This window comes from Ziziphus jujuba, chromosome 7 (assembly GCF_031755915.1).
Source record: "Ziziphus jujuba cultivar Dongzao chromosome 7, ASM3175591v1".
Lineage (NCBI taxonomy): Eukaryota > Viridiplantae > Streptophyta > Magnoliopsida > Rosales > Rhamnaceae > Ziziphus > Ziziphus jujuba.
The window spans coordinates 24,710,038-24,734,362 of NC_083385.1; the positions used below are offsets into that span (position 1 = coordinate 24,710,038).

At 33.6% G+C, this 24,325-nt stretch overlaps 1 protein-coding gene across 1 annotated transcript; it reads right to left on the reverse strand.

Moving 5' to 3' along the window:
- Positions 1-345: 345 nt before the first annotated feature.
- On the reverse strand, positions 346-23,995 carry LOC107425593 (callose synthase 5-like). Its single transcript, XM_025076731.3, is given in 43 exon segments — positions 346-1,006; positions 1,502-1,687; positions 1,782-1,832; positions 2,336-3,130; positions 3,388-3,617; positions 3,693-3,805; positions 4,195-4,278; positions 4,387-4,502; positions 4,582-4,701; positions 4,784-4,898; positions 5,011-5,200; positions 5,457-5,525; positions 5,604-5,729; positions 5,859-5,968; positions 7,221-7,372; positions 7,969-8,086; positions 8,204-8,298; positions 8,392-8,515; positions 9,821-9,981; positions 10,063-10,196; positions 10,199-10,334; positions 10,423-10,545; positions 12,956-13,042; positions 13,253-13,302; positions 13,382-13,463; positions 13,553-13,613; positions 13,700-13,752; positions 14,908-15,236; positions 17,012-17,132; positions 17,228-17,353; positions 17,433-17,511; positions 17,617-17,693; positions 17,779-17,916; positions 18,024-18,150; positions 18,282-18,373; positions 18,873-18,962; positions 19,078-19,206; positions 19,287-19,397; positions 19,577-19,673; positions 19,808-19,929; positions 22,581-22,681; positions 22,789-23,036; positions 23,523-23,995. Coding segments are annotated over 42 exon segments (5,835 nt in total). The 5' UTR covers positions 22,973-23,036; positions 23,523-23,995; the 3' UTR covers positions 346-775.
- Positions 23,996-24,325: the final 330 nt, after the last annotated feature.

A 24,325-nucleotide genomic window follows, 5' to 3' on the forward strand; every position in this document is an offset into this window, starting at 1 on the left:
CCAATAAAGAAAAACAAAAACAAAAAAAGGAAACTAAAAAAAATAATGAAAAAAAAGAAAAAAAAAGAAGAAAGAATATAAACCTGAAAAATTCCATTTTCATTACGAAATGATAGATCTAACTATATTACGGAAAATGTCAAAAATTTTAAAAATATAAAAATAGTATGTTATTCAGAGAAATGTTCTCCCATGTCAAAATGATGAGAAAAATCCATCATTTTGTTTATTCAAGGGTATTTTTTGAAACCAAAATATATTTTCCTTGATATCTAACTTAATGCATGAAAGGCTACATAATGCATGAAAGGCTCTGTGAAGAACCATAAAACCGCTAGAAAATCATTAGAAAAAACCTCTTCTACTAAAAAATTGCATTCAACAAAAAGGAATCTTTTGTTTTTTCCCACTTTGTGCTCAATATACATTCAACTGTAGGTGGACAGGCAAATGAGAGTATTTGAACTTCATTAGGACATGGATCTTAATTGCATATTTTAATATACAAAATTAAGTTTCCATGCCTAAGGAAAATATTAATTTGAATATTATTTCATCATTGGGACGAACTCAAAAGAAACCTAATTATAAGACAGTCCGTAAGCTGTAAGGATCGTATGAAGCAGAAATGGAGATTGAGATTTTACACGAATGCAGATGCTTATGCTAGATTCTCCGGCCATTCTTTTGAACCCTATTTTTCCTCTCTGAACAATTTTATCCCCTTTTGAACTCTCATTTTCCTTCTATGTATAGAAATTCTTGTATGGACGGTTTACCTGAGCTTCTTTCCACCTGCCAGAATACGCTGGATCTGAAGCCCTCTGCTGAAAGCTTGGTTGAATAGCAGCCGAGTCTGAAACTCCGAGACAAATGGAAACCAGGCCAGTATTGCTACTGGTGCAAAGAGAACAACTCCCATTATGTATTCATATCCTCTTGCTAGAGCTTTGACAGATCCCCACATTCCTATGGCCTTGATCAATGGTCTGCACGCTTGGGATATCTACAAATTCAAAGAAAGCACCAAGGAAATCAGTTTGGCTAACAGGAAAAAAACATTTGGCCAATAATATTCAGGTAATTACCACAAAATACTTTTTATCGGTATAAAATTGTAGTAAAATGACGATTTGCATTAGTATGACTTGTTAAAATAATAACAGTCGAAATTTTATTTTCCCTTTCCCTTTTTATCATACAACAAACAAATGAAGAGAAATATACTTTTTTCTATTTCCTACCATACCAAACTAACTTGAGCTATATGGGGTAAAAAAATCTATCTTCCCACTTTTTTTTCTCCTATCCTACCAAACATAGGCTAAGAAAAAGAGTGAAGTCTAATTGTTCATAATTTGGTTAAATAGTTGGAATACAAGAAAGCTTATACATAATATTATTATCAGACAAAATAAAATAAAAAGATTTAGGAAAGGAAAGGAATAGGTATAAATATAAGTAATATATAAATATATGTAAATATATATGGGGAAAATACCAGCAAAATTGCCCATCCAGTGGGCATGAAGGCCAATATGCTGGCAAAGATGTCTCCAACTGTAAGACTAAGGAAGGCAAACAGGATAACAAGGGTAATTACAATCCCAACAAACAAGAAAAACTTGAGAAGTCTGAACATCAGCTGAAAATCTGCACTAAACTTCTTTCTGCCCATGGAGACAATCTGCAAATTAGAGGTTTTAACAGGAAGTGAAAAAACATTACAACAATGGACAAGAAATTATAACATCGAGTAAATTTTAGGCTTGAATTCTAACCTTTAAGATGATCACAACAGCAACAATGACGAGCCAAGATAGACCATAAACCTGGAATTAGAAAAAGCTTTCTTGATTGCAAAGGAATAGGTAACAAAATTGCAAACTTTAAGATCAGAAACACATTAATGCAATTTTAATAATTTGAATTCATCTAGTCTAGAAAAACAGAGTAACAGTTATTTTAAAATCTTTTTCTTTGCAAACTGGAGGAAGACACAGCTGAAGTTAATCATTATCCAAGACACCATAGCAATGATGCTTGCATTATAATCCTGTGCTGCAATGCCTATGAACAACCATCAACAGGACAGCATCAAGGTTAAAAATCTCAGTTCTTTTGGTACTCGCAACAATTTTAAGGAATTTCTTAATATTCCAAAGTTTGACTTAAGAAAATAGAGCTTGGTTTATATAAGGGTTGAAATTTCAAGTTGCACAAATTCAACCTTAATATTCCAAAAATTTGCTAGAAGGATTTCACACCTCAGATGAAAATGACGTTAGGATAGAAATAAACAAGGACTGTCCAAGGTAGTAGGTCATATACTTACCAAGATACCTCTTTCATGCCTGGCCACATTCAAATGATAGACAATTCCATATTGAAATAGAAAGAAGCGCAGAGAAAGAACTATTTCCCATAATCGTCCTAACAGCCCAGTTGACTGCAGGTGCTCTTGCTCCTCATCCCACCAAGATTCCCAGCTTTTGTTTGCTGGTACACCTATACCACCATGGATGCTTATCCACTTGTTCCAATCATCCCAATCTTCCACTATCTTATGCCATTCAAATCCCATGGGGTTAAAAAGAAAAGGAGCAAACAAAAAGGAAATCACTAAGAACCACATCGAGAATGTGAGCAGGGCATATGTCGTGATATCATCTGATGAGCCATACATCTGAAAAGCTATCAGCAATATCATAAGTTCCAGCCCTTTTGTAAAGTGACTTCTTGAGTACATCCTATAGTTCTCAGCAAACTTCTCATGCCGAACCACAAAACCACGTCCAGTTGCTCTGTATTTTGCACCACCATGGAGGACAGTTCGCCCATAATAATGTACCTTGGTTCCAAGAGAGAAAGTAAAGAAAACAGATGCTAGCTGTAGCTGCATAATTATTATGTCACTTAGTGCCGTTCTAAACCCCCTCTCTAGACCTATTTCCATGACCATGGGTAAGGCCATCAAAAGACCTAATTGAACAACACTTTGTGAAGCCATGGCTGCCTTCAGAGAATTGTTTCCCTTGACCTTGGCAAATTTCACTACTGCCGACTCCACTCCACTCAATGACATATAAAGTTTGCCATATAGGAAAAAGTAGACCGTAAGGAGGACAATCTGCACAAAAGAATCCATGTTAGCATGAGATGCAAACAATTAGATGTCAAAAACCTACATTCTTAAACTCATCAAATTATTATTGACACTTTTAATGCTTATTGATCTTTTACATTCAATACAAACTGCTTATAATTGGCTAATTTATCAATTTGAAATTATTTGTGATTAAAAGTAATTTCTCTTGGACATTTGGTTCAGCTTGTCTATCTAGTCCAATTTCTGTTCAGATTAAATCCTGCATTTGTAAGAATTACCACTGCGCTAAAATAAAATCCTACTGTCGTAAAATAACACGACAGCATGCGGAAGAAGTCAAAACGGTGCCCTAATCGATAGATATCCCTGCTAAGAGTCTGTTCTCCATTACCACAAGCCACCTTTGCCTCAAAGAGAGAAATTTGGTTTAGCCCAACATCTCTTCCCTTCCCAACCTGAATATACTCATGGTGCGTTACGTTCCCTCGCCTTAGTATTGAGTTGAAACCTATATTGGAAAGACTAAATCAAGCATACCATATAACCAATCTTCATAACGGAATCAATTTTACAAGAATGCTACCTGAAAAAATGTCCTCACTGAGATTGATGCCACGAGAAGCCTTGCTTATCCCTCCACGGGTTATGTGAAAGATTCTATCGAACACATCAGGATGACCATAATGGAACCGAACCCTAAAAAGATTTAAATATTTGCTAATAAGATATGTGCAATGAATTTCATTTTACAACAGCATTATCGAAGGGAAAAAATAATTCCCATTTTTTCTAGCCAATTATCATCCATAAGTACAGAACCTCATCTACATGGCAAAGAAGAAGAAGAAATGGGATTAAAAGGGAGAAAGTAAAGGAGACAGATTTTTTGGAACTAGCACACTAGTCTATCTAACAAGGTATAACTATTATATACTTATTCAAATTTCCATTTAAAAACAAAGTAGAATGTGCCACTATTTACTTTATAAAGACTCATGTCAACTATGTAGTTACAAAAAAATGATCTCATACCAAGTAATTTCCTTAGAATGCTTAAAAAGAATTAAAGAGAAAAGAGAACATACTTCAAAGGTCTTGCAAGAACTCTCTGGCCAAGCGTCACAAAGGATGTTTCCTGATTTGACATGAACCAAGCCAAAGAAGACACACTGTGGTGTATATGCGGTAAAATCTCAGACATAACTCCATTACAGGATTTCAATGTATCAAATGGCTTGTAATTACTAAAAAGGATAAGAAGAAAATTATTATCTGACCTTCCTGTAAAGATATGCTCACGAACACCTAAAATTGTTGGGGGGCGTATTCCATGATCCTCATTGAATTCTTCTAGAAGGTTACGCATTTTGAAGGCTTCTTCCAAGTAATTGTCCTGCTCAGAACTTGTAAAGTTAAGCTTCACAGTAGGCCTTAAAATTTGAATCAAGATAAATTAGATGTCTAACAGTTACCTGGTTCATGTCAATGGCCTGAAGAGCCTCTCCTCGAGTGAAAATTATAGCATGGTTCTGATTTTCAGGTTTACCTTCCCCTATCTTTGCTGCACCCGGCAGTTTTATACGGTAGATTTCCTTTGGAAAAGCACCTAGATTATTAGTGTATGTGGTATGGTAAAACAACATGAAATTCTGCTTGGCGTTAAAGGAAATTTACCTGGTCATGTTTTTCAACTGCTTTGATTAATACAGAATAGTAAACCTTCTGCACTTTTCCACCAGCTTCATTCTCTTCAACTTCATCAATATATGCCACCCGAAGAGAAGGATTACTGTACCACAGGAAAAGGATATTAGATGCCTGAGTAAAAGGAGTAAAGCAACCAGGACTTCAAAGCAGTGGAACTCCAGAACTCTCTCGACTTAATTAGATGGATGACATACTTAACCATCAGATTAAGTATATCTGTTGCACGTCGATCTCCACTTCGCTTCTGATTGCCATAGTTTTGACAGGTAGCAACATATGTAAATTTCATGTCAGCCACAGCTTCTAATTGAGCGTAAAGGGATCTCTGGCTTTTCTTATCATCCTCAGATGGAACTATTACTGCTTTATAGCCAGCAAGTATCTCTGAACGTGATACAAAATGGTAAATAGCATTTTTACCTCAAAAAATAATTAATTCAATAGACACCAAGCTTAAATATGCATTAGAAGGAAAAAAAAAAAAATGATTGTCGTATATAAAAAGTCAAAAGATGTTCATAAATTAAGATTGCACATAAATAAAGGTTTTCACCTTACACCTAAATGCTGCTACTCACATGGTTTGCATGATGTTATCACACATGGTTAAACAGCTGGAGAAAAGTTATCTTACTCTTACCACTTTCAGAGGCCATGTCAAGAAAAGCCTGAAGCTTTAAAGCTCGTCGGTAATACATCATTCCTCTCACTGCAGCACCAAAACCATTTAGTAGAACATACTGAAGCCCATAGATGAGTCTAAAGAGCATAATGTTGCAGCTAAAACCTGTCCTGCAGAGTGTTTGTCCTCTTAAGGAGACCCAGTGTCGGAGCTGCAGAATGTGCTCATCATTTTCCCATATGTCGCTATTTTGTTTACAATTAAGTCGCTCCATGAAGTTATTCCACTCATCTATAAAGTTCCAATATCATTGCTAAATGAGGTACATAATGACTTTAAAAGAGGTTCCCCAAATCAGGTACAGATTGAATTCAAAACAAAAAAAAAACAAAAAAACAAAAAAGGTATTACACCACTAACCAGGGAAAATCTTTTGTAAGTAATATAATATTGATATACCATCTTCATTTTCAATTTCAAGGTCATTTTTAGAGTAAAGAGTCTCCTCACTATAGTACGGAGTCAAGACACTGCCAACAAAGAGAAAAATGATATAAGTATCATGTGATGATGAAAAACATTCAACAAACAAAAACTTGACCTGCTACTTGTAATGCATCCATTCAAAAACATTAAAATTTTATAGTATGTTTAATGAGGGAAGGAACAAAAGAAAAAGAGACAACTGATTATAATTACATAATGCTCTCTTACAAAATAAGAATTAAGTATCCAACCAACATCCCTCTATCAGTCGACCATTAAGTTGACAAACAAAATGACCATTCTAACATTCCAACTATCAGTCAAACTGATTACTTTGTGAATAGAATGGTCAGCATATATATATATATATATATAACATGGGAAGCAGGATTAGATAAGGTGGAATGTTAGTGATGCATTTTGGCGGCCCTAAGATAGTACAGTCAAATTTGCAGAGAAAGAAGTGCAGTAAATGAAGTCAAAAAATAATACAGATTTCTGTGAAGTGTTCGTTAAGTGAGTGTGGGGTTTGATTGGAATATAATTGTGTGGTAACCACTGAATCAATTAGCTTCTACTAGAATAGCCACATTAATGCAAAAGGCAAAAGCCCATAATTACTGCCACTAGACTCATTTTCATTCGAGATGAGAACAAAGATGTTTAGATATTGGAATTTTCTGAAGAACAAAAAAAGCTAGGTGTTTTCACTTGATGACATCAGTCCTTCATATTTTGAAGTCAGACATTTACAGTATGATCAATTTTTCAAACAAGATTAAATGAACAGCTTATTTAATAAACCAAAAGCTTGTTCTTTTCATGTTTGTTAATAGAAGTTAGCTAGAAGGAACATCTTTGTAACTAGTTTTGGTCAAAGGGCACCAAAATTTTTGGCTAATTAAAAAATAACCTAAATGTATTTTCCCCAGATAAATTAAAAAAATATATAAAAGAACAAAAACAAGATTTGCTTCCAATTTCATGAACATGAAAGAAAGAATAATAAATAAGGCAAAAGATGCATTATGCTTGCCTAGCTCTTCCACAAATTTTTTTTTTTTTTTTTTTTTTTTTTTTTAACAAATTGCTTAGTACCTTCTTAATAGTTCATCATATTGCTACTTGAAAGTATATAAGACATACAGTGACACTTAAAAGAGGTCTTACTAGTATAATGATTGAGCTCAGATAAACTAGCCTATTGAGCACATAAATTGCTTCTGAGTGAATGAGATATTGCCCATAAATGATTTTTCTCAGCACAAATGAGCAGATAATGATTAGGTATCATACCTGAATGAAAGCATTTTACGGGCTTGTGGGGCACATGGAATATCCATGTATAATGAATTTGTAAAGAATGCAATTCTACGACGTGCTTCAAGGTTTGTTGGCACATCAAGGGCAGATTCTGTCACAGTCAATAGTAGTTGTAGGCGTCTTATCTAGAACAATAATAAGCAAAGTACGAGTTAGCTTAACAGTTTAAATATTGTAAGGTTATAACAAAATGCAATTAGTGAGTCAACTGCTTGAGTTATTTTTAAATCTATGGTGCTCAGACTTGGGGTGCAAGCGTCAGGTGTGGGTACACATTTAGGATTTATATTCTTCTAACCACAGTTTAGAATATGTAGAATTTTGCTAAAATGGGATCCAAATTTTGGATTAAGGATACACAGAAAGACCATAAACAAAATAACACCTAACAAAAAATTATATTGATTACTTTTTTTTTTTTTGTTTTTTGGTCTACTGTAATTTGGTTAATATGCATGTAATAAGTGATTAAAAGAACTGGCAATAGGTTGGTCCATTGATCGTTTAAGGAACAATATTAAATAGACTAATTTAAATTTTGTTTGGTATAAAGTCCTCAAATCTTCATTTTCCTAGCAGTAGCACGTTCAAAGTGAGAAATTTTTCCAGATCCATGATTCTCTGATAAGGATTTGAGATAGATCCCATTCCTGTATCAGTAATGGTGTGATAACATGTGTAGTTCTGGCCAAATGACTAGTATCATATATATAAATATTACCTGTTCTTCCCACTGCGCTGTAACTACAGGAGGGAATACTATAGCAGGTTTCTCATCTGTACCAGCAAAAAGTTGCACTCCAGAATCCTTGCTACCATGACCAACTTCAGCCAATTCACTAAATATGTAGCATAAGAAAATGCAATCATTATCAACAATCAAAGGAAAAACCTATGATCAGCAGAATAAAAAATTAAGTAGTTCAGCCCAGATGGAATATAAAGTTTTCACCTACCGAATCTCATTCACCATCATGTCACGGGTTACTACTTCCAGCATATCTTGCAATAACACCACCACTTTTTCTCGCTTGGATGGATCACCTTCTCTCTGCAAGAAGGAAGTGATAAATTCAATATATTATTGAATTGTGGAGACAAGAACATACTGTAGATATAATAATTCTTTCAATAAGTAACTTACCAAGAATGCTACCAGCTCCACAAATTTTTTGCAAAGAGAGGGTAAAGATCCCATTCTGACATTTACTAGAAGTGCATTTTTTGAAATATTCCTTTCAATTTCTTTAATGATTATGCCAATTATCCTGTTATATTAAACCAGAGTCAAAATCTCTAGCCACAGAACGAAGCAGGAGTGCTGTGAGGTAGAAGGAACTCAATAGTATTATGGTAATAAAATAGACAGTAAGTTGTACTGTGATATTTAACATAAAAATTAGAAATCAAGACTGTATCTAGAAGAAAAAAGGAGTCCTGGGCTTCTAGGCCTACAAGGGTCAGTTGGCATACGGAACTCTATTGTGTTACCATGGTTTCCAAAAGCTAAACATGGTAGAAAGCAGGACAAAGAATGTACATTGAGCTAACACAATAGACAGTTGCTACTCTTCCTCATGTGTAGGTTTGTCTAATAATGGGATGGAAATAGGGCCTCGCACATGCAGAGCAACCATTTGACATAAATGAGGCTGAGCAAGATTCAAATATAAGATTGGATAGACAACAGAGTCCAATACCATGTCACATTACTATCATTCCCAAAAGATTAAGCTATTAAAAAATGGGCCCTACTATGCATATCCATCTAGCATAGTAGACAATTAACAAACCTGATTTCCAACTCAGCTATGGATCTACTTATTTTAGGCAAATATGAAATTATATCCCAGGAGGGTGAGAAGGGAGTGGGAAGACAAAGGAGTGGATGATGCCCATGAAAAATAGTAAAAACCATACTTATGCACTTATTAAACCATGAATATTTTAAGACGGCCTGATCCAGCAATTGCTCTTCCCTTCTCAGCAGGAATCAGCTTATGGGAATTACAATATTCTTGAAGTTTAGATTGTTGAAGATTTCAGCATTTTAATTCGCCGAAGTATTAGAATCTTATGATCTAATAAGGTTTTAATATTGTGATATTTTATTAGGGTTTTAATTTAGTTTCTAGTTTTAATTTTGTATTTAGTTTCCTAATATTGGTACGTTGTTTTTGTTATAAATGAGGATCACTAAAACCCAATTAGAGTGAGCATTGAGATAATGAATTAGTGACTAGTTATTTTCCCTCTGGGTTTTTCTCTGTTCTTCCCTCTCAAATATTCATCTAATTCTCTCCTGTTTGTCTAATTCTACCCCTTTCATCTATTTTCTTCCTCTTCTGTTCTTCTAAACTTTCTTTAAATTCTATCTCTTTCTTTTTCTTTCTTTCTCTTCTCTCTCTCTCTCTCCCCTGTGCTTCCCACTGTCCTGCATCACATAGTCTAATACTGGCACACATTTCTAGGTTGAAATGACATACATTAGAATTCCTATTTTGGTTTCTTGGATTTTAGAAAATAAAGGAAATAGAAATTATACTGATAAAGGATCAGTTGCTTAGAATAACCTTTTCTCAGTTTCTCCAACCACTAGAATTTTCAGGACAAGCTTGAAAGATTCATAACACTCAAGGACAGCACATTTCATGTAATCATCAGCACATATACGCTTCCAGAGATCTGAGTCCTTAGATTTAAATTGAGCTGCCATGTCCAGTGCAATTGGGATCTGCAGAGTTAGACAAAAGGTCAAACACAAAACCAAGCTACAGATTTAACATATAATGTTCCCAAAAGAATTTATGTTGACCTTGCTAGCAAGCAAAAAGGGTGGCCACTGAATTAGCTTCAAGCTAGGATCCGACGAATATGGAACTAGCAGCAAGTCCATCTCCCTGGAATGAAAGAAGCACAACAATTTTAGTGGCATAATCGATTGGAATCATGGGTGAACAAATCAACAAGATAACTTGTTGAGAGGCCTTTCTTGTCACTTATGAGATCTTCCTCACGAAAGCTACATATTACTTCATTCCACAACTGTGCAAATTTTGCAGCTTCACTTCTCCTGCTTGCTGTAATCTGCAGTAATGAAAAGCGCAACTACTTGGAACGAGACTACCTATATAAGATGTGACAAAGTATTACAGTTTTAACAGCATGATGAAACCTCTTCAAAACGCTTTGATAAAGAAAATCCCCTTTTATGGTACTTGTCAGAAGGAAACAGATATGTGTTGAATGCTCCAGGTAAGGACTGGAACTGTGATCTTAGCATGCCCAGAGTTCGTATCTGTAAGAAAAGAAGGATTTCCAGAAACCAGATCCAGAAACCAGCATCAAAGTTTAGGATAACAGCAACAGTAAGACCCACAAGATTTTCGCATCAGTATTTTGATAACTTTTTTTCTTTTTGGAAGGCATATTGTGTTACTTAAATATGCAACCTGCATCAGTTTCAACCAATCCCAAACTTTCCCATGAGGTAAAAAGAAAGAAAGCTTCCTAACAGTAAGTATGATAATTTGAAGTGTTAATTTATTAGTATATAAAGAGTTATTCTCATGTTCTAACAAGCTCCAAGCTCTCAGATAATGCATTTACTAAAGAAAACCTTGGATAGCCAGCTTATCAGTATAGCTTTCCACATTTAGATACGTAACTTGTGTTCATTTTTAATTTTTTATTTTTTTTATATAAATTTAGTTAGGTTGTGCTGGCTTTTTTATCTTAAAACTGAATAATCTTAAATTCTAAATGGATCTGAATATATGAGTCTAATATATTACTTTTTTGAAACAAAAAAAGTAAGTGTTAAGTGATTCTCCTATTTATCTCTTAAAATAAATATAATGATTGTATTCAATATAAAAACCCCTATTTTTGATGGCTACAACCATTATTGTTGCAGTGTTGCACTCCTAATTACAAGTGATTACTTATAGTGGAAGTTTAGAAGGGTAGTTTTAAGAACAAATAAAAAAAATTGACGGGTTAAGACAATCTTACTGAACAGAAAAGCTAGAATATTATGACTTTTTGAGTTAAAAAATGTCTTGATTGAGTTAATAAGTTTGAAAAAAAATAAAACTAAAACATCTTGCCACTTGCAATGATAAGACAAATTAAATATTTTTGGAAATGAAAAAAAATAAATAAATAAAAAAACAGAAAACAATAATAACAGCAAAGAGCCTCTAGGTCAGCTTAAAGAACGCACAGTTTTACCAAAAAGACATTTCATTTTGTTCAAGAAAATGTGGGTCACCTCCCTGTTCTAGTTTGTTCTTGCTCAAAACAATTTGATAATGACATCAATCCAAAAGTCCAAAACGCAATTAATAAACTTAAGGTTCAATACATGAAGCCGCAAATTTAAATTCAAAATAGATGCTAATGAATTTGATTTTGGCCAATAGCAAAGAAAAGCTAGAATGTTATGACTTTTTGAGTTAAAAAATGTCTTGATTGAGTTAATAAGTTTGAAAAAAAATAAAACTAAAACATCTTGCCACTTGCAATGATAAGACAAATTAAATATTTTTGGAAACGAAAAAAAAAAAGTAAAAATAAAAACAGAAAACAATAATAACAACAAAGAGCCTCTAGGTCAGCTTAAAGAACGCACAGTTTTACCAAAAAGACATTTCATTTTGTTCAAGAAAATGTGGGTCACCTCCCTGTTCTAGTTTGTTCTTGCTCAAAACAATTTGATAATGACATCAATCCAAAAGTCCAAAACGCAATTAATAAACTTAAGGTTCAATACATGAAGCCACAAATTTAAATTCAAAATAGATGCTAATGAATTTGATTTTGGCCAAGCTACCAGGCTCAATAGCAAAATAGATAATTAAAATGACGATTTGACTGTATAGTAATTAGTATGAACAAATGTACAAATATGCATGTTAAAAAGGATTTATTGTGTTATTAGGTTTAGGTCATATTTACGAAGAGTGTTTTCAAAATTTCTGACTGTTACTGTGCTACCTGCGTTGTGCCTACTGGCTAACTCCTAACAGCTGTCCTACTACCTAACTGGGCTATCTGCTGTGTCTTGTCTGCTGCTACCTCCTACCACCACCAGCACTATTTTGATCTTATTTTCCTCCAAAGCCACTAGCTGTTAAGGTTCTATTATCAATTGATCAAGATTTTCTATTCTACTTCTCTAGCTGCAAACTCCTAGTGCCTTTTCTTGAAGAATTTTTTGGTATTTGGTTCCAATTTTTTTCTACTGCTGCTATCATAAAAGTTTACAAGGAGCAGCCATCTGAATTCATTACTCAGGAGGGATCTAGAGTATGGTCAGTTATGTCATTCAGTTTCGATAACTTATAGGTTCAGTAGATGCCAATTGGATCGCTCAGAGGTTCAAGGCATATAAGTTACAGTAATTCTAATAACCTACACACAACAAGCAAGAAGTTAATTACTCCATGTGTCAAGTCATAATATCACATTGAAGACATTCAGTAAAGCTTTAAGAACAGCAACCTCCACATTATTTAATGTTTCGAACTAGGTCTATAAAAATATTGGCCCCAGCTTGAGGGGCAGAGTGGATACTTCTGCTAATTTCTGTCAGACCTATAACTATAAACATGTGAGACTCTTCTAATTAAGTTGTGATGACTTATTTCTAGCGTTGGCTTATTTGTTCTTTCAACAATTAAAAAATAATAATCCACAAGGACTACCTCTCCTAGACGATCAAAGGCCCCAACAACACCACCATACAAGGTTGAATAAATGGAATACCATATTTGAGTGTCCATAAAGTAAACCTGCATTGAACATAACGAGTATAAGAGGTTTGCACAAAAATAAATAAATAAATAAATAACAAAACTTCTATCGCATTGAACATAACGAGTATAAGAGGTTTGCACAAAAATAAATAAATAAATAAATAAATAACAAAACTTCTATCCTCAAAAAATTTAAAAAACAATCAATAAGCTAGACCAAACACTTGAAAGATAAGGGGAGCAGACCAAGACTATTGGTGCCCAGAGTGACACAACAGCTCCATAATTGTTTCGAGCTGCAATAAGAAGAGAACCTTTAGCAAAAAAGTAAAAGATGAAGGTCATTTAGAAAGGTAAAAAAAACTGAACAAGTACCATTAGGGAAAAGTTCATGCCATTTGTATTCAATTCTATGAATATCCATTATGTCTCTTGTAGGCTTTGCCAGAGGTTTTATCTACGGAAATGACAACAAAAACGTTTAAGTTTTTATCCACCTATTAGTCATACCTAACCCACAAAGGAAAGATCCAATTACAAACAAACCTCGACAAAGTAGCTAAATGTGAATTTTGAACACAAAAGTAACACCCAGAAAAATGTATACCTGAAAGTTGAATAATAAATCAGAAAAAATATGCAAATTTCGATATCATTCTTAAAGAGGTAAAATATAGTCCTTGTCAAACTTACTTGAAAAGTGCAAACTGACTTTCATGCATCCCTCTTCCAACGTATATTCTTGGCTGCAGAAAATAAACCAATTCATTCAAAGATGAATGACCATTTTATGCAACAAGAAAATAAATTTTGTTCCAATTATAATAAATAGAAACAGGAGTTTTAAAATATATGCCCAAAATTTAGGATCTACAAGGACATCTGAGCTTAATAGAATATATGTAAAACCTTTACCAGTCAACTTATTTTGAAATCCAAATTCTCGAATCACAATATCAAAAATATATATATATATATATGTACAGATCTTCTATGATGCGGATATCCACAAGTTAAAAATTTGTTGATTTCCAAATCATAGAAATGTTATATATATATATATATATATATACATATAAATGCTACGGTGAGCGCCTTACCCAACCATATGTAAATATATATATGTTGACTTTGAAAACAAGGATTCATAATATCAATGTATACAGCTGAATGATATTTTCCAGGAGATATATGTTGACTTTGAAAACAAGGATTCATAATATCAGTGTATACAGCTGAATGATATTTTCCAGGAGAACAAAAATTAGTTCAGAACTAGACGGTCTAAGAAGATTATTGTGGACAATAGAGAAACAAACTGCTAAGAAAACAAACCATTCTATAAAAGCATTGAAACGAGCAACCAGAAATTGAGAATCATATCTGCATAGGAAGCATATATTGGAAGAGAGAAGCTCTATTCCACAAATAGAATATAAAGGAAAAACTCACAACTGGAGGAACACATAAGTGTCCCAAAGAATAATGAGTAACTGGAAATTTGCAATGGGACTACAACTCATTGTAGTTCAATTTAGCCAGTTTGGCCAACATTTTTCATTTAGTGTCCTAAAGAAAAATGAGTAACTGGAATTTTGCAATGGGACAACAACTCATTGTAGTTCAATGTAGCCTATTTCACCAACATTTTTTTCATGTGCTAAACGTACATTGGGATGTGCAAGTGGATGAAGGTTTTATAGATGTAGCAGAGGTCTGGCTTTTTGATTTTATTGATCACATACTACTACACCCACAGCTAGAAGCTATGTTACAGATAAATAATTAAATGAAAAAACATAAAATAGAAGCAAAATTCTTTGGTAACCTCTTCCAGTAAAAGAAATGGAAAATCTAAAACAGAAAATTGCATGAGAAGACAATCAGGATTACATAACTACCTGTGACCACCACAAGAGGAATCTAACAATATGCCAATCTGAGTTTTCAATCGAGCGCCAGAGCATTGGAAAACAGAACAGAATTGCTGCTAGTAAATTGGGAAGCAGATATACTAGGACGCCAAAAATATACAAAGGAGGAACACCATTTACATGCTTGAGAAAGGACAGCCTATTGTTAAGCTTGTCAGGGTTGAAGGAATGCACATAAAACAGTAGAAGAATTACAGACCATGCGAGGCTAACAATTATCTTGAGAATATTTCTCATTACATCGGTAAATCTCCACCTATGATATCCTGGGAAGTTCAGAAATAGGTCCAGAATACCTAAAATACAACAGAAGCAGTGGATATAAATGATAATTACACACTATATTTCCAAAGCATGAACAGGAACCAAAATGAAGCTCATATCTAAATGTGAGTGTACAGAATAAAAGTGTCTACTAATTATCCATAATACAAATATATATACTTCATGTAACCAGATGTATCATGCAATGATATTACGACAGACTTCGGATTTGAGTACAAACTACAAACATCAGCTTAAAGGCAAGAGTTGCATGGGAGTAAGGGATTAGAGGTGGACAGCCACAAGAAACACATCAAACAACGTAATGGAAATTATTCACCAAAAATAACAAGTCACAAAATATTATTCTTTGGAATTTTTTCCAATTACTCCTTTATTCATTCTTTACAGTGTTTGCTCAAGATATGTAGTTCTGTTCACTGTTTAACAACTTGAAGTATTTTTTATTGACAACAACCCAACATGCAATCAGAGTCTAATTGTTGTCTGATCTTGTTTTTGAATCTTGTTGACCACAATTCTGGTAATTTATTGTTCAAATTGGGAAAGCCTAATTTTTGTCCACTTATTGGATAAGCATACACATGAGAGGAGATAGTAAACTGTTAACTTAGCACCCCTTTTCTTCTTGGGATCTGAGGAAGGTAGGAGGATACCTACTATAATCCAATGATCTATTGTGCAGATTGAATAACTATGAATATAGTTGTCAAAATGTGTATCATAACATGTCTTTTGATGTGTATCGTTTTGTGAAAAAAGTGCATCGTAACATATCTCATATCGCAATATATGCTTTTTAACAATAATCCATTTAAAATTATATATTTTTTTGTGCAGATATATCATGTACACAGTTATAGGCGTTTATAGTGTTCTCAGAAAATCCCTTTCCTTGTAATTTTATGATATACATCTTAAACATGGATAAAAACATCAATATGGTAAACTGTCAACACATTAGTAAATCATATAAAAGTTCTATGAACTTTCTAAACAATTAAACTTCACTTTTTAATCATTAATTTCATTTTTGATGGCATCTTAATCTTTACCTTAGATGTCGATAAATCAACAACTCTTATTATTTATGAAACAACACATATTTACACAAAACTTAAACATTATTATATAATTTGGCATCGTTTTGTTAAACATGTACATATCGTTTATGTCAGTGCATCATACATATAATTATGAAACACACCGTGTGTTAGATGATATAATGCATTTTCGGATACACTTAAGATACATATTGTTTTCTGCTCAAAACGACACACTGTGTATCATACGATACTAACAACTATGAATATGATTCAAATCATTTCTCTAATTATGTGTTGTCAACTTAATATACTTAGATGGAATCACTTCCTAATAATTTAAGTTTTTAGCATTAATAGTAACTTCATATGATAACAAAGCCTGATTCTTTATTTATTCTAGCGTTCAAATCTTGCCAACCAACATTTCCAAATTTTGTCCTATTATATGTGAAGGAAGTGTTAGAAATGTTACATCCAATCACATCATGCAACTCTTATTTGAAAACCTTATTATTCTTTTCTATTTCATACATTGGTTGAATTTATGATTGGACCGATGCAACAAGGAAGCAGCAGTTTAGAGGACAATGCGAGGGTTATTTTAGCTGGAGGAGCAAAGTACAAAATGCATGATAGATTATTTTGGTGAGGAGGGGAAGCAAAGTGTTATTTACCGTAAAATAAAATAGAAGAATTCAACATTACTGAGTGATTAGTAGTACAAACATTATAAATCATACCTTGGATGAAGCGAAGAAAGGCTGCAGTAATGAATATGCTAGATACATGGTATACAACCTTCTTTTTATTTTGAAAAATATCTGTCAGGGTAACATCTTCAAATGCAACAATGATCAATCCCTGCAATAATTAGATCAATTGTTACAATGCAATACAGAACCAGCATTCAGGAGGAAATACAGCATTAGAATTTCCACTCTGTTGCAGCCGAATACCTGTAGAGCGAGTATATAAAAGGTCCATAGCCGATCAAAACTTCTAAAAATGTGCCAAAATGTTCGCATTTCCACAAAATAGGATTTTCCTGTGCTTCCAGATCTTCTTTTATAAACCTTTCTTCCCTGAGATAAAAAATTCTATTAGCAACAAAAATGAAAACTAAATTGAGAAACATGATAACTGCTCAGCAATTCAGACTACCTCGGCCAAATCACGGGTTGATTCAAAAAAGTCACCATCATCACGCATTGGCCAGCCAAGAGAGAAGCAATTAGATGACCTGAATGAATGTAACAGTAAAATCATATAAATGAATAAACTTATGACTGCCCCAAAGAGTACCATCATACGTTTAATTCAGAAATTTGTATGAATCCAAACAGACCAGAAGTACTCGTTCAAATCATCATAATTGCACCAATCTGAGTGAGGAGCTTTTCCATTTTTGCTCTTTTTGGCTTCCTGGAGTATCATAAGAAACATCCTTATATCTACAACATAAGCACCAGAAACTTGATGATAGTGTGAAACCTATGCCACAACATACCATATCAATTACACGGTAAATGGGTGTTATAACCTTCCGCAAGAAAGCCTCATCATCCCCACCATAAGAAGGCTTTATATTTTCACCAGTGACTATGCTGACATTTCCAGCCAAGAGACCATGGAGTTCATATGCCATCTAAAATATAGCGGAGTTTGTTATTTTAATAAGGTAAAGAACTGACAACATGCAATTCCCATAAAAATGGACCTTACAACAGAGTCTTACATATGATACATACTCACATTATGAAAAATATAGCATAAACATTCTGGCATGAATCGAACATTTGCTGCTTCACCCCATATGAGAAGATATAGACCCATGTACAGTATTTTCCTCTGCTGTATTTCTTGTTGACCTTTAGGGAGCCTACATAGAAAGGTATTTGCAAACTTAGATTTACAAGTTGCAGATCAAGCGCAAGATCCAAAACTCAATAGGCAAAATCGGAAAGGCCTTTTAAAAGTTCAATAACAAAAGTGAGTAATGCCTCATCTCACCTTAAACTATATTTTTGTCCCAAAAATTTGCACCATGTTTTATAGTTCTTAAAAAGCTTAGTCATAACTGCATCAACAGCTCGATCATCAAGCTGCATACCAAGAGTGAGTTAACCACAGCCCATTAGTTTAAAAGCATATACACAAAAGCTAACGAAAGAAGTACTCAAAAGACAATTAATGTATGCTTATGCTATTTGAAAAATAATAACTACAGGACCATGTATTCATGCACATACATGGCACTTTACCCATGAAAATTATAGTTACTGTTTGTTGTATTGGCTTGATATAGTTGGATCCACTTTCAGTTAGCTTGTCTTTAAATGTTAGTAACCCTGATTTGGTGTAAGACTTACTTTCTATCCCTTCTGTAAATGTGTCAAAATTTGAGGGGGAATGTTTAAGTGGTTGTTGGGTTTGAATTTGACACAATCCACTTTCTACCAATTTAAGATTTTAGCAATGATAATAACTCTACAAATGTATATAACTTGACCAAAAATCTAAAACAATAAGAATGTTCTCAAGCTACTGAAATATGTCATGAGGCAAGAAAATCGAGATTTAAATCGAGAGAATTATGCATGCCTTAAGAGGATCAGGCTTCGGATGGAGCCTTGTATGAGCATTAGCAAGGAGCAAAATAAGATGTTCCCTCTGATTCCTGACATTGTCTCTCTGTTGTCCACCAAAATAAACAAATCTAAGTAAGCACTCCCTAAAAAGGTCACAAAATTTACTAAACCATTAATCGCTGAATTTGTTTTCCCTCTTTTAACAGCCAAATACATGCCTGGAATCCAAACATGGCCCGTAGCCAATCAAGGAGGTCTAGCTCTCCAGCTTTCAGCCTTTGCTGCTCGAATGCAGCAGGCCAGTTCAAGCCACGAGTATTCCATAGTGCAGCAACGGCAGCCTTAACCTGGTAGAGGAGCAAGAAAGAAAGAAGTGAGATCCTGCAGCTTTTCTTGAACATCTTCAAGCTGCATAATGGAGGATTACCTCTTCAAGCTGCATGATGGACTGCGAAGCCCCCGCAGAATCCAGAGGAAGAATGTTGTATGCTGCATAAATTCTCTTCTTTTCTTGAACATCTTTTGCCGCGGCAATAATCTGATCATAATGAACAATTTATACAAATAATTATATGTCCTCCAATGGTGGAGTTTACAAGCAAAATTAACATAAAAGAGAGAGGCTTCCAGTAAAAATGAATTAGATACTTGTTTTTTTTTTTTTTTTTTTTGGGTTGTTGGTGGAAAAATGAAACAGAAGGATTAAGTTGGACTAACGTCAGGAGCAACTTCTTCAACTTTCTCACTCTTGTTAACGGCACAAAGAACTTCAAAAAGCACTCCAGCTGTCTCGTAACCCTTAGCGAGTTGGGCTCTGTCAAAGAATTCAAATTAGAAATCCAATTCTTTACAAACTGAAGCGGCTAAAAATACTCGTCTCTCATAATTGGAAGGGAATGGTGATAAAGGAAAAGGAATTTAAATAAATGGGCAAAAGCAACGGAATACCTGTCTGCCTGCTCTCCTTGGTCAAGAGCTCTAACATAGTGTTCATAGTATTGCTGATAGAAGCTCTCGATTTCCCTTGCATCTGTCTCTTCAACACGAGAAGCGAGACTTGTCGCATTGTCCTGCGTTCAGAAAGGTTTGAAATCATATTATGTTTTTCACCTTCTTTTTTCAAAGCAAAACCAGCTCTTTTATTTTATTTGTCATGGTGAAAGTCTGCCTTACCACCCAAAAAAATAATAATAATAATAGTTGTCCAGACATGCCTCATAGAATGTCAGCCGTTCAAATATTTAAGTATTTCCTTAAAAACCAGAAAAACATGGAAAAAAAGTTACAAAAAATTAAATTGTTCTTCCGGTTTATTTGTCACTCAAATGAAAAAATTTCAAATGCTCTAGCAATAGGACGTCCAATAAAAAATTATAATAAAATATTATTTCCATACTTTTAAATCAGATATCTAAACCTTCCACTTCTTTCCAATTCTTATATTCTCTTCACCATTTTTATTCAATCCTTCTCGGTCTTAATATAGAATACTCTCAAATTAATGTAAAAAAAATAAAAATAAAAATACTACTCTAAATTTTATACGAAATATTATTTTTGTTTAATAAATCATCACTACATCATTATTATTCTAAATTCAATTAATTGTATGTAAACTATTCAACCTTGATGATTTTCTGGAAAAATAATTCATTCTCAATGTTTTCCATTTTGTCATGAGTTAATAAAAACATCCAAACCAAAAAATAAAAATAAAATTATGTATTCTAAGTCATCAAAAGAAAAAATAAATAAAGGCGATCAAGGATAGCCTTAATGATTTTTTAGCCACTATGGAATGAATATGAAACTTTCAAATAACCATATGATTTATTATTAGCCTTTTACATGAGTTAAGAAAGCATACATATCTCTTTTTTTTGATAATAAGAATAATTACCCCTTTGCTTTCACTAAAGTTCAAATTTACCCCCTGAATGTTTTTTTTTAAGAGATTTCCCCCTTAAACTTTGTCATAGTATCAATTTGCTCACTCCCTAAAATATTTATTAGAAGTTGAAAGAATGAATTGGTTAGTTGATTGTTCATTGTTGGTATAACTAAAATATGCCTAAGTCAAAACCTTTTTTTTTTTTAATCAAATTTGATATAAATTAGATGATAGTGAAAATAATTATTTAGTTCATCTTTTTTTAACATTGTTAAAAAAAAAAAATTGATTCAGACACATTTTATTTATATAGGCAAGAAGTTTTAATATTAATTTGTCAATTTCATCAAATCTAACAAAAACTTTTTATAAAAAAAACATTTAAAAAAAAAAAAAAGAGATAAATTGAGACCATGTCAAGGTTTGGAGGAAATTGCTCAAAAACAAAAAAGTTTACGTTTTAGGGTAGTTTGTAATTTTCTTTATTTTCTTTATTTCTTTTGAAATGAATAGAACATTCAATTGAAATCACTACTTTTTCTGGCGATACTTTTTGGTTCACTAATGAATAATGATGCAACACATATTAAGCTTAATCGTCTATCCTTCTCCTTTTTTGTAGGGGCCTTTTCCAAACTCTGACGTGTTAATCTGTTTAATTGCAAATATAAGGGTTTTTTTTTTTTTTCGTTCTTTTTTCCAATTTAGTTTATTGGATAAAATAGAAAGAATAAAAGTTAATTTTTTTTTTTATGAAAATGGAAAATTAAGGTTAATAGGCAAAAAAAATTAACTGTGGACTTTTTTTTTTTGGGGTCCTTTTTGGTGGAAATTCCCTCTTCAGATATTGAAAGTGGTAACGTGTGCTTTGCTTACTGACTTGACATTCCCAATAATTTTTTTTTTCCTTTTTTGGTTATTAAAAAATACAATAGTTATTTTGGTTTGTTTTTAAAGTTTTTAATATATTTCTTTATATTTTTAGAAATAACACACACTAATTAAATTTGATTTTTCAACCAAAAACTCCTTTTTTTCAATCAAATACTACTTTATTGTAAGTAACACATTAATTTCCAAACAACAAACATGCATTTTTAATATAAATGTATAATCGAACAAACTTATTTCCATATTTCTTCTTCTTCTTCTTCATCTTCTTCTTCAAAAAAAAAAAAAAAATAATTTTCATAATGTAATATTCATATCTATATGGGTGTTTATGTTTAGCGTGAAATAATGTTTTGTATCAGAGCGAGTTTTTTGGTAATGTTTGTAAGAATTACACATTAAGTTGTTAAAACACACTGGATATTTTGTAAATTTACTTCATATATTATTGTAATTATCAAAATTTGATATCTTAATACTTAAAGCGGAGAAGCAAGTGATCACACACCAAACAAAAATTATGCACAAATATTTTTTTTAGCAGAGCTATTAATGTGTGTGTGTGTTTCTCAATATATATATTATAGTTGAGCACTAGAGATATTGAACTAATTAGACACTTGAGTTTTTTTTTTTTTTTTTGGGGGGGGGGGGGGGGGGGGGGGGGGCGCCTGAATTGTAAACTTGAAAAAAGACCTTTCATATATTTAATTAATGGAATTAAGTTAACATGAGTCCATGATACGGTGGTAAGCACAGAGCTATTTGCGTACTGTTTCTGTTCCCTAAACTATTTCAATCGATTTTCATATCAATTTTAATTTTTAAAGTGAGATATTCACTCGATAATAATAATAATAATAACCCAAAAAGGAAAGGAATTAGTTAAAAATGCATCCATAACAAAATCACAACAAATAAGTGTCAGAATACAATTACCCTCTCCAATCGTTGCAAAAGCAACGTCTTGAACTGGCTCACACCACGCCCACTGGAACTGGGATCCAACCTGCACGCCTTCTCAAACGCATAGAACCGACCTTACAGCAGATTTTTAAAAACAGAAAATAGAAAACAAATTAAAAACACTTTCGTTAAAATACTCTCCAAACACAAACAATCAAATCAGAATATGTGTTGGCCTCACAGTGATAGGCTACGCGAGGGCGTTCATGCTCGATTTCTTTGGCGACACGGAGGATAGGAGCAATGGAGGCGAGGGAAGAGGGAACGACCTCGTTGTCGAAGACCTCGCTGGAGAAAATTGTGGTGGCCGCTCCGCGTGAAAGCCTCCTCGACAGCCCCTGCGGACCCGACTCGTGGTTCAACATTGATCGTGGTCACCTCAAGAAGGCGCCTAAAACCACTTTTTGTCTTTCGCTTTACTTTTTCATTCTGAAGCATGTAACATAATCAATCGGAATCCAAAAGAAAAATATTCTAAAAAAGAATTCGATTCGCTTTATTTTTTACTTCTGAAGAATACAGAAGAAAAAATATTCTAAAACAGAATGCGATAAATTAATTTTTTAAGAATAACAAAATTTGCAGGTGGCTTGCTTAGTTATTCTAGCTAGCCTATCAAGTCGCCTCTGATTATTTTGCAGCCACGAAAAAAGAAAAGAAAATTATATATAAAACGAAATCCAGAGTCATTTTCTCGCTGTTTTCATCAATTTTCCGGCTAACCAAACAGATCGAGAAAAAATATGAATAACATCAAAACGCAAAATTATGGAACGAAAAACAGATTCCGTAGAAAATCGTAGACACAGATCCTGAAAGAAACAACTAAAACACTAAAAATTCTAACAATCATATATCAAAAAAAAAAAAAAAAAAAGGAACAATGTATGTGTATATGTGGAGAGAGAAGAAAACCTTGATAAGAAGTCAGAAGACGAAGAAGAAGAAGCACTTTAGCTAGCTTAATAACGTCATTTCGCGTGTTTGTGAATTATATCTACGTTGAAGCTACAAACTAAAGAGAGGAACCAGAAGACGTAGACGATCGTAGACGAAGCTTTAGCTAGCTTACGTCGTTTCGCGTGCCTGTGTGTATATATATATTTATATCTACGTGAAGCAGCAAATTACGAAATCGCTTTCAACATCCGAAACCAAAACTGCCATGAAAAGGCCAGAGAGAGAGAGAGAGAGAGAGAGATTTTGAGACTTGAGAGTGAAGAAAGTGCAAGAGAAATGGGATAGAGGGAGTATTAGAGAGAGAGCATACGAATGCGGAAGACACGTGGAGGGAGGAGAGTCGATGCGTTGGGGGAGGGAGTGAAATGCATGGAAGAAAGTGAGAATGAATGAGGCTGAAAAGGGAAGGAAAGAGAAAAAGAAGGGAAAATGAAAACTGAGGGAATGAAAAGACGGTGTTTTCGGAATGAAGAGAAAAGAGAGAGTGTGGAAAGTGAAAAAGAGAGAATATTGACTGGTGCTCTCTCTCTCTCTCTCTCTCTCTCTCTCTCTCTCTCTTTCCCTCCCTGAGTATTTTTTTGCGTGAGGGTAAGATTTTGGCAAACAAAATTGGTAACCGCCACCGCGTTGACTCCACCTTAACCAAGCAGACCTTAGAGCTGGCTTAGATAAAATATTATTCTTTTATTTTTTATTTTTTGACCAAAACTATAGGTAGAGCAATAATAATTTATATTGGCTGTCATATCATATGGTGG